General features: G+C 40.9%; 2 protein-coding genes and 1 non-coding gene across 5 annotated transcripts in view; all 3 read right to left on the bottom strand.

The window, feature by feature from the left end:
* Nucleotides 1–1134, bottom strand: part of LOC125207633 (glyceraldehyde-3-phosphate dehydrogenase, cytosolic-like) — a 2241-nt gene extending 1107 nt beyond the window's left edge. Inside the window, exons 1-5 of the mRNA XM_048107055.2 lie at nt 986–1134; nt 754–854; nt 552–667; nt 357–456; nt 1–136 (exon numbers count right to left, since the gene is read on the bottom strand). The exon at nt 1–136 is cut by the window's left edge and continues 72 nt beyond it. Coding sequence (XP_047963012.1) covers nt 1–136; nt 357–456; nt 552–667; nt 754–854; nt 986–1013 — 481 coding nt within the window. The 5' untranslated portion in view covers nt 1014–1134. The remainder of the gene's footprint in view (nt 137–356; nt 457–551; nt 668–753; nt 855–985) is intronic.
* A 4468-nt stretch (nt 1135–5602) lies between these two features.
* Nucleotides 5603–5676, bottom strand: TRNAV-AAC (transfer RNA valine (anticodon AAC)). Its single transcript has one exon. It is a non-coding gene; the product is annotated as a tRNA-Val (tRNA).
* A 492-nt stretch (nt 5677–6168) lies between these two features.
* Nucleotides 6169–12468, bottom strand: LOC125205467 (putative ABC transporter C family member 15). Of its 3 annotated transcripts, XM_089061209.1 has the most exons (12): nt 12400–12468; nt 12195–12334; nt 11196–12037; nt 9369–10792; nt 9194–9280; nt 8458–9054; nt 8213–8377; nt 7795–8089; nt 7151–7671; nt 7001–7064; nt 6677–6916; nt 6169–6595 (listed from the first exon to the last, which is right to left on the bottom strand). In XM_089061209.1, the coding sequence occupies exons 3-12, from the start codon at nt 12013–12015 to the stop codon at nt 6480–6482; spliced, it is 4329 nt and encodes a 1442-aa protein (XP_088917335.1). In that variant the 5' UTR covers nt 12016–12037; nt 12195–12334; nt 12400–12468; the 3' UTR covers nt 6169–6479. The 3 variants fall into 3 exon arrangements, with proteins under 3 accessions (XP_088917335.1, XP_088917336.1, XP_047960371.2); XM_089061210.1 differs by having other exon boundaries at nt 12158–12430; XM_048104414.2 differs by having other exon boundaries at nt 12195–12430.
* Between the last annotated feature and the right edge of the window lie 980 nt (nt 12469–13448).

Raw genomic sequence — 13448 nt, 5'->3', positions numbered from 1 at the left:
GAGCAAGGCAGTTGGTAGTGCAACTGGCATTGGAAACAATGTCCAACTCGGGTTTGTATTCCTTCTCGTTGACACCCACAACAAACATTGGGGCATCTTTGCTAGGGGCGGAGATAACAACCTTCTTGGCACCACCCTGATCCCCATAAAAATTAACAAATACAGCACAATCAATAACTTAACGCCATGGAGCAAATCCGAATTAAATATTAGGCATCACAGAAGTCTAAGATCTAATCATTAATTCATTTGACAACGCATAGTAAATTCAGATCTTAAGATACACATATTTTTGAGTAAAAACAAACAGAGTATTGAAAAGAAAGAACGAATGAAAATTTAAAGGAAAGACCTACCTTCAAGTGAGCAGCAGCCTTGTCCTTGTCAGTGAAGACTCCAGTAGACTCCACAACATACTCGGCACCAGTTTCACCCCATGGGATCTCCTCAGGGTTCCTGCAAACCAAGAGCCATAATTAAATAAATTTCGCTATTCGATTCATGTTTTTATAAGTCTTAACATAGTCAACAACATGCAAACAAACTAGTACCTGCATCCGAAGACTCTGACCGACTTCTCGCCGAAGAGAAGGCTCTTCTCGTCTTGCACCTTCACATCGCTGTGCTTCCAGTGGCCGTGCACACTGTCATACTTGAACATGTATGTCTGCAGGACATAAATCAACCACCGTTAATCTCGAGGAGAAACAGATCGCGAAATTTAAAATATTTTGTCAATAAATGAGATTTTACCATGTACTCGGTGGTGATAAATGGATCGTTAATAGCGACAAGCTCTACATCGTCCCTCTGGAGAGCTACTCTCGCGACCAAGCGGCCGATTCTACCGAATCCTGATCAAACAACATAAAAACAACCAGTATCAACAGATCGGAGCAATGCAGATGAAGCTGAAGCGAAACAGAGCGGAAATTGAAAAACTGAGAAATTAATTCAGAATTGAAGCGTAGATCTAGTGATATACCATTGATTCCTATCTTAATCTTGGCCATTTGCTGGTTAGTAAAACGAGAACTGAAAACTTTGCTGTTGAATGAGAGGAAAAGAGAGTGGTGAGATTCTTGAGTAGGTAGTGAGGAGAAATGAGCGTTCGAGGCATATTTAAAGGTGTGCTGTAAAACCCGGTTTTGTCAAAAACTGGTGGTTTGGAAGGCGGTTTCATTCTTGTCTTGGGGAAAAAGAAATGTTTTGAAAAATAAAAGGGAAGAAAAATTGAAATCGATGATCTACTTATAAAATAAAATATCACCTCGAATTTTGCTTTAAATCTGGATGAGTACATAGATTTTTCATTTTTGCATCCACAGACAGAATTTCGAAGCTTTGAATTCTTTCTGAATTCTTCTTTTGCTCTTTTTGGAAATTTGAGGATTAATATTGCTTTCTATGTTTTATATTAGAGCATCCGCAATGGTCGGCTAGCGACCGGCTAGCCGATTCGTCGCGCTAGCCGATCGGCTAGCCGAACCATTGCAATCGGCGAGGGCGATTTCGGCGAGCGGATCGGCGTGGGCTGGCCGATCGCTCGTCGCTGGCCGAAGCGCTGGCCGATCGGCTAGCTGCCATTGTGGCGGCCCGATCGTCCAGCGCTGATTTTCGATTTTTTTTTTTAAATCATATATAAACGCGATTTTCGTTTCATTTTCATTTGCACCACTTGTTTTAACGAGTTTTCTCTCTCTCTAACTTTATGTACAAGAGCATCATCGAGCGATGGATCACAACAACGAGTCCAGTCCAGCGACGAGTGGATCTCAGACTCCCACGGTACCTGTGGGATCTGGATGGGGGCAGATGGGCCTGGGGTTTAACATCCCTTGGAATCAGATGATGGGGATGATGGCTGGTGCGCCGTGGGGGGCGATGGGGGGGAACCAGGGGGGGTATGCCGGGGGGTATGCCGTGGGGGTTGCCGCGCGGCGGGCAGTCAGCGCCCGGGTGGGGGGGTATGCCCCAGCTGCAGCAGCAGATGATGCTGCAGCAGATGATGGGGATGATGTGGCGGGGGGGGATGCCGCACGGTATGCATCCCGGGATGCGGGGGGGGGGGGGGGGGGGGGTGCAGGGGTCCCCGGGAGGGGACGCGGTATATCGGCCCTCGCTTGATTTTTTGACGGCTTCGTCTCACACGTCGACCCCGGTGGAGACGCAGTTCTCTGGCGATGACCTTCTGTCATTGCATGATATGGGGATCGATCTCGGGGACGATGATACTCCCGTTCCAGCGACGCCGGCCGCGCCGAAGAAGAAGACGAGGGGGAGGGGGAAGGGCAAGGCAGTCGGCGAGTCATCGCAGCCCGCTGCCACTAGCCGGAGGAAGTGGACGGAGGATGAGTATGCCGGGGTGGCCAAGGGGTGGTTGGAGGTGTGCGACGATCCGCTGGTTGCGAACAACCAGCGGGTCGTCAACATGTGGGCGAAGATCAGAGCTGCCTATGAGAGGCACTGCCCGCACGGGAAGGACTTCAGCAACGAGGAGGTCCGGAAGGGGTGGGAGCGCACCAGGGCCGCGGTGGGCCGTTTTGCGAATTTGTACGCCAACGCCCTCCGTCAGCTCAGAAGTGGGCAGACTGAGGACGACGCCCGGAGAATAGCCGCGAGTCAGTTCCCCTTGGAGGGGAAGTATAAGGAGTTCACCTTCTGGGAGTGTTTCTTGTTGTTGAAGGACTCCGAGAAGTTCCGGGCGGGGTGCGACGCTAGGTGGCCGAAGAAGCAGCGACTCAACTATAGCGGCGACTACAGCGGCAGCAGCGGCGGATCCCACGACCTCCCCCCGGATGCTGAGGAGTTTCCATTCCCTCCTTCATTTACTGGTCGCCCCCGTCCGGTTGGACAGAAGCGGGCGCAGCGGGCTGCGAGGGGCGGATCCCCCCTATCGCCCCGCGAGGTCCAGTCCTCCGCCCTCCCAGCCGCCCCACTCGAGTACACTCTCCATTCGCGTAACCAAACGCGGGCTCAGATGTTACAGGTCTTCCGAGAGTGGAAGAACGCCACTGACCCCACGGAGAAGAGGTTTCTTTACGAGATGCTCGAGAGCATGCGTGCTGATTTAGAGATCGCGAGGTCACGGCTGGGGGGTTCCGACGTGGGCTCAGATACCACGGGTGGCGGCGGCGACGACGACGAGGACGACGGCGACGACGATGAGGAGTAGAGAGTGGCGGGGCTCGTGTGTTGAAGCCCTTTTTTTTTAAAAAAAAATCATGTACTTTTTTTTAAAAATCTTTGTACTTTTTTTTAATGGAATGGATTATTTGTCCCGTATATGTGTCGTAAATTTAATTCCGTATTTTAATCGTAATTTTAATTCCGTAAATGTAGTATATTTTGAATTATTTTTATTGCGGCTGGCCTATGGCTGATGTGGCAGGTGGTTTTTTTAGTGTTGCTGACGTGGCAGGGGAGAGAATGGCTGGCCTATGGCTGGCCTAAGCACCATTGCGGATGCTCTTAGTGGAGTCTTCTCTTTTTATCACACAATTTAAGAAATACTCTTATTTATATTAAATTAATTAAGTAAAAAAATAATAAAATAAAAACAAATAGAAAAGTAAGAAAGAAATATTATTTTAGTTTTTACTAGAAAAAAAATGGGTTCACTGAAATAACACATAGTACTAAAATAAGAAAATAAGTCTACTACTATAACTATATTTTCAAGCAAAATTAAAACTGGAGTAGTATACTTATTAGAGCACTCCCAATGGTCCGGCGATAACACTCGGCGATTTTTCGCCGAAAATCGCCGAGTTATCGCCGGCCGTTGGGTGTGTTTCGGCGATAATTCGGCGTTAATTCTACCGAATTAACGCCAACTCCCGATTCATCGTCGATTTATCGCCGAATCATCGGTGCCCACTATAGGCGCGATTCGACGATTTTTCGGCGTTTTTTTTTTTTTTTTTTTTTTTTTGAGTTTGGGAGAAATAAGGGAGAAATCATTGGAGCAGTTGGCTAAAAATTGGGGATAAATTTTAGTACTGATGTGGCGCTGATGTGGCAGGAGTTCGGGAGAAATAAGAGAGTTTTTAGGGAGAGTATTGAGAGTGCTCTTATGCTGGCAAAAGTAAGTATTCATAATCGTTTATAGAATATTCGTAGGAACAATTCATGACTCCAATTTTGAAATGCCACTTTTCAATACAAGTACTGAAACAATTTTGTTTTTTTCTTTGCTTCTTTATAATCATCTGGTTTCGCTGCTTTCTTAATTTTTTTTTTATATTTATTTAATAAATATAAGTGGAGTAACCGAAATATTAATGAAAATTAAGAGAAGACAATAAGTAGTGGAGTATTGACCAATCATGGTGCATGCATAACAAATAAAACGTGGTCCACCACATTTTCTGATACCAACTGTCTGCTGTCATTTCTTATTTTTTTTGTTTTATATGTTGAGGTCAAACAATAATCTGACGATCTTAGAGCATCCGCAATGGTAGGCTAGCCATCGGCTAGCCGATTGACGTGGCTAGCCGATCGGCTAGCCGAATCATTGAAGTAGGCTAGCGGGAAATCGGCCAAAATTTCGGCGTGGGCTAGCCGATCGCGTTGCGCTGGCCGATGTGCTAGCCGATGCGCTGGCCGCCATTGTGGCGTGCTGATCGGCCAGCGCTATTTTTTAATTTTTTTAATTTTTTTTTTGAAAAAATATATAATGTATTTTTTAAATGTTTTTTTATGAATTTTTTTTAATTATGTAATTTTTAAATAGGCACACAGACGACGGGCTAGACCCAATACAAATTTAAGACCTAAAACAGAAACATGTCATACCGTCGGGCCGGGGGCCTCTCCGCGCCCCCGGACCTTCGGCTAGCGGCAAACTATAATGGATTCAAAGCATACTAACATTTGTTAATGTATTTTTTAATAAATTAGTGAGGAGTAGAGTGGGGCGGTGGCTCGTGTGTGGAAGCCCGGATTTTATTTTATTATGTAATTTTTTTTATTTTTGGTTAATGTACTTTTTTTATTTAAATAAAATTAACGAATTTTTTCAGTATATGTGTCGTAAATTTAATTCCGTAAATGTAGTATATTTTGAATTATTTTTATTGCGGCTGGCCTAAATCTGATGTGCCAGGTGATTTTTTTAGTATTGCTGACGTGGCAGGGGAGAGAATGGCTGGCCTATGGCTGGCCTACCGACTATTGCGGATGCTCTTATAAGTATTCAATATCGATATATAACATTAAATCATCAACTAAATAAAGTATTTATATGATATACTTAGAAGTTTGATGAAATTTTGGCTTTAATTTGCTTTTCTTTGCTCGGTAAAGAAAAATATATATACATAATTATTAGACAATATTTATTCAGAGAATAACTTTACCAATCAAAATAAGATTTTTTTAGAAAATAAAATAATGTTGAATGAATGTCAACGAGAAATTTAAATGGCAATTTTGGGAGGCATGAGAGTGGACGTCATAGCTACGATGTATTTCACACTTATTTGTAAAAATAATATTGTATGTTTTTAAGGTTCAGTTGCACCGAAAAGTGAACATAAATTACTAAGGAGTATGCGAAACGAATATTATGTCTTAAATAAAAGTTAATAAAAAAAAGTGGCTTCGCCCGGACTCGAACCGGAGACCTTCAGTGTGTTAGACTGACGTGGTAACCAACTACACCACGAAACCATTTGTTCAATACGTTTATTTTTAAGAGTTAACTGAGGAACAACTATTGAAGCCAGACCAGTTAGCTCCTGATTATAATAAAAACATTCACCAGATTAACACGGACACCTCTTCTGTAACTTTTTGCTTAGTTTAAATAGCAATGCCCTCTAATGAAACCACAACACTAATGAAGGTGGAAAAGGTTATCTACTATAGCATATATAATCATTTGAAGCTGGAAAAGGTTATCTACTTTAGCAGAGAATATGATGCTGCATTGCATGCATTAATTTTCACAACAGCGGATAGGAAATGGCAGCGGTTGCAGAGGGGATCCAACTCACAGAGTTGGTTTTTTTGCTGAAATTTGGAAGTATTAAAGTGAACATGTTATGCTCTTATATGATTATATCACCTACGATAAATTGGTAAAGTAGTAGAGGTATAGGGGAAAAATTTATTGTAGCATTGCGAGTGGACGTCAAGTATAACGTCATTAAAGAGAAAAACTTAACAAAAAATTAAAGGTGCTATTTTTTTGTAGATAACTCAAAAAATGGAAACTGGATGACTACATGTAATTGTGTACAGATGGAGTAGAAAATAAAACTAGCATGAGATATTTTCTAGCCTATATTTACATCACTGATCGCTCAACAAATGCAGATTCTCTAACCGTGAATGGAACTAACTACCTATTCTTATTTCTTCCTGAGTTATATAGTCAATGCTACTGCTAGGTTATGATTTCATTTTGCTAGTTAGTTATACAAGTGTGCAAAGAGCCACCTATATTCAACAGTTGAACCCCTGAACTTGTCTCATTGGTAGTCGTCCGTTATAGATGATCTTCGCAGAAACTCCATCACCAAACTTGAGAAGGCCGAGCTGCTATCGCTTAATAACTCCGAAGGAGAGTTGTACTCCACTACCTTACCTGCAAGAAACAGCACATCATATGTATCTCAGACAATAAAACACAAGGGGTTTTAGTTGCATTTTCTTTATCATTTCTTACCTTCACCAAGAACCAAAACGAGGTCGTTGTCCACTACCGTGGGAATCCGGTGGGCCACAGTGATAACGGTGCATCCATTTGTCTCTTCTCTTATCGTCTTCTGCATTAAATTATCCGTTGCTGTATCTACCGATGCTGTGGCCTCATCCAGAACTAGTATTCTTCTCCTCTGCAGTAACACTCTAGCTAAGCATACGAGCTGCCTTTGTCCCACACTCCAGTTTTCTCCATCTTCAGCAACTGCAAAAAATATGATTTCCATACTTTGTGTTACACAAATAACAAGAAGAATATATCCATTCAAGGCAGCGGAAGAAATGGAACCTGGTGCTTCTAGAAGCCTTTCGTCTTGCTTGACATTTTTAGCAAGGTGACATTTGTGTATAACCTGGGAAAGGTAGAACATTGCAACAACAATAAGTTAAGAATTCTTTCGTAAAAATGCTGGCAAGGGAAACTCGCATGGCTTCTTACCTCCCATATCTCGTGGTCCGTGTGCTCTTCCAGAGGATCAAGATTCATCCTCAACGTTCCTTGAAACAAAGTCGGCTCTTGTGGAATTATACTCAATCTCGATCTCAGATCTTGTAGGCCTAACTTTGAAATGTCGACTCCATCTATCAGGATACGTCCCTGTGAAGGTTCGACCACTCTGAAGAGTGCTTGGATCAGAGTCGACTTGCCACTTCCGGTTCTTCCCACAACACCAATTTTCTTTTTACCTGGGAAGGTGCAGCTGACTCCCTTGAGAACTTTAGGAAGAACGGGGTTGTACTGCACATGGAGATTCTCAACGCTGATCTCTCCATTGCGAGGCCAATCCATCTCTGGTCTATGATCTTCGATGACCAAAGGAGCTTCACTTTGTATGCCAGTGAACTGAAGGATCCTCTCCACAGATATCATTTTGTTTTCTACGTTACAGAGGTTCCATATCACCCATGCTTGTAGCACGTTTAAATTCAAACCATATGTAGCTGCTAGTCCAGCCAAGCCTGCAATAGAGAAAAATAGATCACTCAGATATTCAACTATGTATTGGGTATTTGGATAAAAAAAACTGTTTTTACTGCTAGATTATCAAGATACAAAAAAAATAAAGGATGTGAAGTGCTTACTTGGGTCAATGGCTGACCGTGGAAGGCTGACTAAAATGGCGAGGAGGAGAAAAAAGACGAGGTTGAAGAGAAAGTTGATCCGGACGCAGAGCCATTCCATTGTACCAGCGTTGTAAAATGCAACGCGAGAGTAGTTGTCAATAAGATCTACATTTGTCTTCCAAAATCGACTCTCCTGGTTAAAGCTCCGAATTACTGTTGCTCCAGCTATTGATTCGGAAAAGTGATGAAGAATCGGAGCTTGCTGAACTGGAACCATTCTGGCTAGCTCTCTCGCTGTGCTGATATAGTATGCCTGCACCAAAGAAGCCATTATCATATTAGTAGTTGACACACATTGCTTGCTGCTAACTCATTGCATCTATTGATATCTAGTATGAAGTGGTGATTGCACTTAAAAAATGGAAATAGTGCTTGCCTGATACCATATGGAGACAACAAAGACCACGAGGAAGAGGAAGAAGATCTGCCAAGCAACTTGGCACATGAGCGCAACGATGCTTAATAGCTGGATAATCGCAAAGGCCAGTCCAGCTAACCGGTATGGAATATCCGTGTCCACTATGCTTTGATCTGTTGAAGACTGGTAATGTAGATCAACATTTTAGAAACCAACAAGTTATGTACTGAAAATGAAAATAGCAGCACTGTGAATCAACTTACTCGATTCAGGATCCGGCTTGAAGGGGTGGAGTCGAAGAACGACAACGGTGCACGAAACACAGATTTCATCATTCGAACGAAAAGACACTGAGAGGTCTCTATAGCAATAGTTGACAAGAGAAATGCTCTTCCCAAAACAAACAAGGAGCTTGCACCAGAGAGCAAAGCAAACATATTAATCAACTGCTGTTTTGTAACGATTTCTTCTCTATCTGACGCCCACGCAATCCAGTAGTTGCTAGCCATTTGCAACAACTGGAAAAGCACATGACATAACAGGGTGATAGGAACAAGAGCTCCTTTATATGCAGCTGTCACAAAGGCTGCATATACATGCCATTTTACTCTCCCACTCTCCGCTTCTTCGTACAGACACATCTTTGAAACCGGGTTGCTTCTACTAAGGTCGATAAATTTTACTTCACAAGCTTCTATGCTGTTAGCCTGGCGGTGCTTCGTTGGGGGGTTCGACTTGGAAGGGTTCACTTGATCTAAAGATTTGTGGTGGGCTGCCATTTGTTTCATCAGTTCCCCATCAGGATTCAAAACTAAATCATGGTACTTTCCTGATTCCACAATTCTTCCATCTTTCATGACCTGTTAAAAATGTAAAAACTAAGATAAGAATATAGTTTTGCTAATAACCATTACAACTATATATACATCTCTCAAAATGAATCTGGTAATTTACAAATCACTCTTGGTTTAGGCTATGAATCTGTAAAAAAAAACATACCAATACAAGGTCAGAGGAATCTAAAAACTCCAACTGATGAGTAACATAGACTACAGTCTTGTCGTGCAAGAGTTGCATTAGACATTTCTGCATATAATAATCAAAGAAGGAACTTAGCCCTGGCATGAAAGGTATGTGTTCACTGATGGGATGAAGATAAGTAAAAATCACATACCTTGAACATATGAGCCCCAGTATGTGCATCGACAGCGCTAAAAGGATCATCGAGCAGATATATATCCGAGTTGCTATACAACGCCCTTGCCATTTGAATTCTTTGTTTTTGTCCTCCACTCAAGTTCAACCCCCTCTCACCCACGACACATAAATCTCCATCAGCCCACATCTCAATATCATGGTTCAACGCACATGCTTCCACCACATTTTCGTAGAAAGATCTATCCATATCCTTACCAAACAGTACGTTGTCTCGAACAGTACCAGTTTGTATCCAAGCACTTTGAAGCACGAAAGCCTTTGAGCCATAAGTTTCTATACCTGGCCCAGATACTCTAGGTATTTCACCAAGTATGCTACAGAGGAAACTCGTCTTACCAGAGCCCACTGAACCGCAAACAGCCACCTTGCTCCCTTTCATGATTCTAAGCTTCTTTGTTATCTTGATGGTTGGTTTTTTTGCATCTCTATCCTGCCATGCAAATTCTGCAGCTTCAATCTCGATGGCAACACCTGGTGCACCTGAAGTATGACTATGCATCAATCTCTTCGAATCTTCCTCCCTAATGAAACTTTGCACCCGATCAATTGAGACTTTAGTCTGAGCCACCATCGAAATAAGCTCTGGCAGATTATAGATAGGTTCTTGAAGAATTCGGAAAGTGGCTAAAGCTGAGAGAACTGTGGCTGATGTTAATGGCTTCCCAAACAAGACACACACCCCAAAGGTAACAACTGAAACCACTGTCGGCGAAGCCCAGAAAAGAAAAGTCACAGCTGAGCTTGTGTAGAGGTACCTTTTCAAGAAACCTCTTTCTGTTTCCCTGAGATGGAATAGCTTTTTCAGAAAAGTCGGTTCCCATGAATGCAGCTTCAGGACTCTCATGCTCTTCAGGGACTCTGAAGTAGCTTTTATCCGCGAATCCCTGGCTTCCATTATCTTTGTATGGAGTTTCTCTTGCACTTTGGCAAGCGGCGTGTTGCTTATCATCACAAATATGGTGGTGAAAAAAGCAGCAAGAGCGGGAGCAGCCCCTAAATTATTGTACAAGATGCCGAGGGCAAAGGTGATCTGAAACGGGAGCAACCAAATGCCATGGAAGTGCCAACAGAACTCTGCAATCCTCTCAACATCAACGTTGATGTAATTAATGATTTTACCACTTCTCGTACCACCATACTTCAAGGCCAGAGTTTTCTTATATATCAATGCCATCAGACCTGCCCTGACCCTGATGCCAAGCCGACGAGCACCAAAGTACCACTGCCTTTGAGATAGTGACTCCACATTCTTCGCAAAGAAGAAGATCAGTGCAAGAATCAAACCATGATGCCATTTCAAATTTTCATCGTTTGATGACATAAAGTTTACGAATGTTGTAATTAGGAGTGGACCGATATAAGAAGCAATTGTATTGACTCCTAAAAAACCATCAGTAAAACACCAGATTAGGGAAAAATAAAAATAGAAAGTCATGTTCAAAATAAAATTAATTATCATGTCAACATTACAAAAAAAGTTCGACAAGCCACACAAACCTAACAAAGAGAATATGACACTTCATTAAGGACAATCAAAATTATGCATAAAACTATTGATTAGAACATCCTAGCCCATGTGAAAGTGGTAGGTAGTCTGTCACACTTAGTGGCTGATATTTTGCCATCCTCTCTCAAAAATCAAAATCATAGCTAGGACATAACCACTAAATAAATTATCAACCAGTTTGAAAGAAGGCAGAAGAATACCAAAAAATAAACATAACTAGTGCTAATTATTTCATTTTAAAGTATCAACGAGTTTGGATTGTAGGCAGAAGAATACCTGCAAAAACCGCATTTATGGAGAGGGGCGTCTTGATCGAGTAGAGTATGGCATTCGACAGGGAGGGCATGCTAGTCTTCTGCTTCCTGGAAAACTCCTCGAGCAAACAAGAAGCCTCATCTGCAGTTTCTGATTGTGGAATTGGTGGCACATCTTCCGTTTGGAGCTTCTCACAACGGCCCTTGTGAAAGAGAGGATTAAGCCACCTGAATGTGAGGAGACTCCAAATCCCAGCATTGGAAAAAGGATCACTCTCACATCCCGACTCGCTCTCCAGCTCTGAAAGCAAAGGTCTCGTTGCATCGCTCTTTTTCTTGACAGTATTGTTAAGTAGAGCATTCAAGCACATGAGCAATGACAACGGCATAGCAGCAAAATCAACCGTGTTGGCTTTTGGGACAAACTTAGGCTCGACTATGTGTCTAAAATGACGGAGACAGTAAAAGGAGACTGCAACCGAAGAGCAAATGCTTGAAACGACCCACCACAGAATGAGAAGTAAAGGCCACCTCTTCTTTCCTATGCTCACAGAATAAACAGCCAACATGCATGCACAACACCAAGCTATAGCAGAGAAGATGTCATCAATAGGAAAATTCACTGACTCCCAAAACTCATGAAGCAAGTAGATGATGTAAGAAACTCCTACTACACAGCTCAATAGAACATTAACTTTGGCAGAGAGTGAAGACCTCTCTCTACGCACAAAATGTCCATCAGCACCACCAGCTTCTTTTCTTTTCCCGGATGAATCCCACACAATCCATACCAAAAACAGCAGGCAAAATGCCACATCCACCAACTTCAGATTAACATCCATTAACAAAAAGGTTCTCAAAAACCTGAAACAATAGCAAAAATTGCATTCATAAATACAAAAAAAAATTATTAGAAACAGAGTTGCAAAGAGTAGAGCAACTAAAATTCCATTAAGCACGAGTGGAGTAGTTGTGAAATTATACCAAATAGGCAAATACTCATATCAAATAGGGTACATACTATAATGGTGAATGTATATCCAAAACTGGAGCAAATGTGAAGAAAGCACGTGGGCAGTTGAAGGTTGGTGAAACAGTGGTATGGAATCCAAGCTTTTAGAGATGGTGGGACAATAAGGCTGCTGCTTTCTGCCTCTATTCCTACATAGGATTATTATATGTCACATGAAATGAAATTGGTGAAATTTGAAATGTTGAACACATACAATCACATCAGGAATCTTGAGTAAGTTTGGAGACAATCACTTTCTTTAAACTGTGATTTTATTTTATTTTTTCCCCTGCAAATAAGGAGAAAAAATAATGGGACCAGAATCCCAACAGTGCCCTGTTTGAATTTTGCTTTTTATTTAATGTGGCCACTCTGAACAAATTCGTCAGAGATGAAATGTCGTCATTCTAAAATTATTTTAGTTATTACAATCTCTATAATTATCCTACTTATACATATATAGATATATATGAATTATAAAAGCGGGGGATAAGCATAAACACAGCATTTTTGTTTTTTACCTAATTATTTCCTGCGTGTATGGAAAAGAATTAAGCGATAAGTCTGAACCACCATTTCTGTATTTACTAGTAGTACTTAGCTTAAATAAATAGGAATAATGGACGTACTCAATGGCGGAGCCAGAATTTTGACCGTGGAGGGCTGAAACTACTATTAAAATGCGCTGAGTGTATGCGGATATTGTTCAAACGTGAGCATATATAATAATATAAAGCAACCTGTGAGAATTGGAGGATGAGAAAATTAATTATTAAATAGACTTTTTTAGAATATAGCACATATTTTATTAATATTATATGATATATTTTCATTATTTCTTAGATCAAAAAGTTATTTCTATCATCGATTTTTTATATTAAAGGGAATATTATAGTATAATGTTTTTAAAATTATTCATGGAATCAAAGAATTATTTTATATTCTTAAATTATAAAAATTATTCTTTATGATTACAAATTATAATGATTTATAATACTGAAAAAATCAATAAAGTTACTGAGAAAATCCATAAAATAGAAAACCAATAAAAATTACTAATTTGAAAAAAAAAATAAAAAAAACCACAAATTACGTGCATTACTTTAAGATCAAATTTACAAGTATTATATATTTATAATCTATTTTTACAAAATTACTAATATTATAAATCTAATAACACATAAAAAAGCCACAAATTACGTGCATAGCTTTAAGATCAAATTTACTAGTATTGTATACTTATAATCTATTTTTGTATTCATA

Source organism: Salvia hispanica, chromosome 6, assembly GCF_029641045.1.
Source record: "Salvia hispanica isolate PSC_SH4W2 chromosome 6, Shi_PSC_v1, whole genome shotgun sequence".
NCBI classification, from domain to species: domain Eukaryota; kingdom Viridiplantae; phylum Streptophyta; class Magnoliopsida; order Lamiales; family Lamiaceae; genus Salvia; species Salvia hispanica.
This window is presented reverse-complemented; position numbering and strand designations above follow the sequence as displayed.

Bases quoted from the DNA above. Each gene is read 5' to 3' on its own strand.
- LOC125205467 (XM_089061209.1), bottom strand. From the start codon at position 12,015: ATGGATGTTAATCTGAAGTTGGTGGATGTGGCATTTTGCCTGCTGTTT. The intron at 8,090-8,212 runs GCAAGCACTATT...TCTTTGGTGCAG, and splicing joins TTGTCTCCATATGGTATCAG to GCATACTATATCAGCACAGC. The intron at 7,672-7,794 runs GTAAGCACTTCA...TCTCTATTGCAG, and splicing joins ACGGTCAGCCATTGACCCAA to GCTTGGCTGGACTAGCAGCT.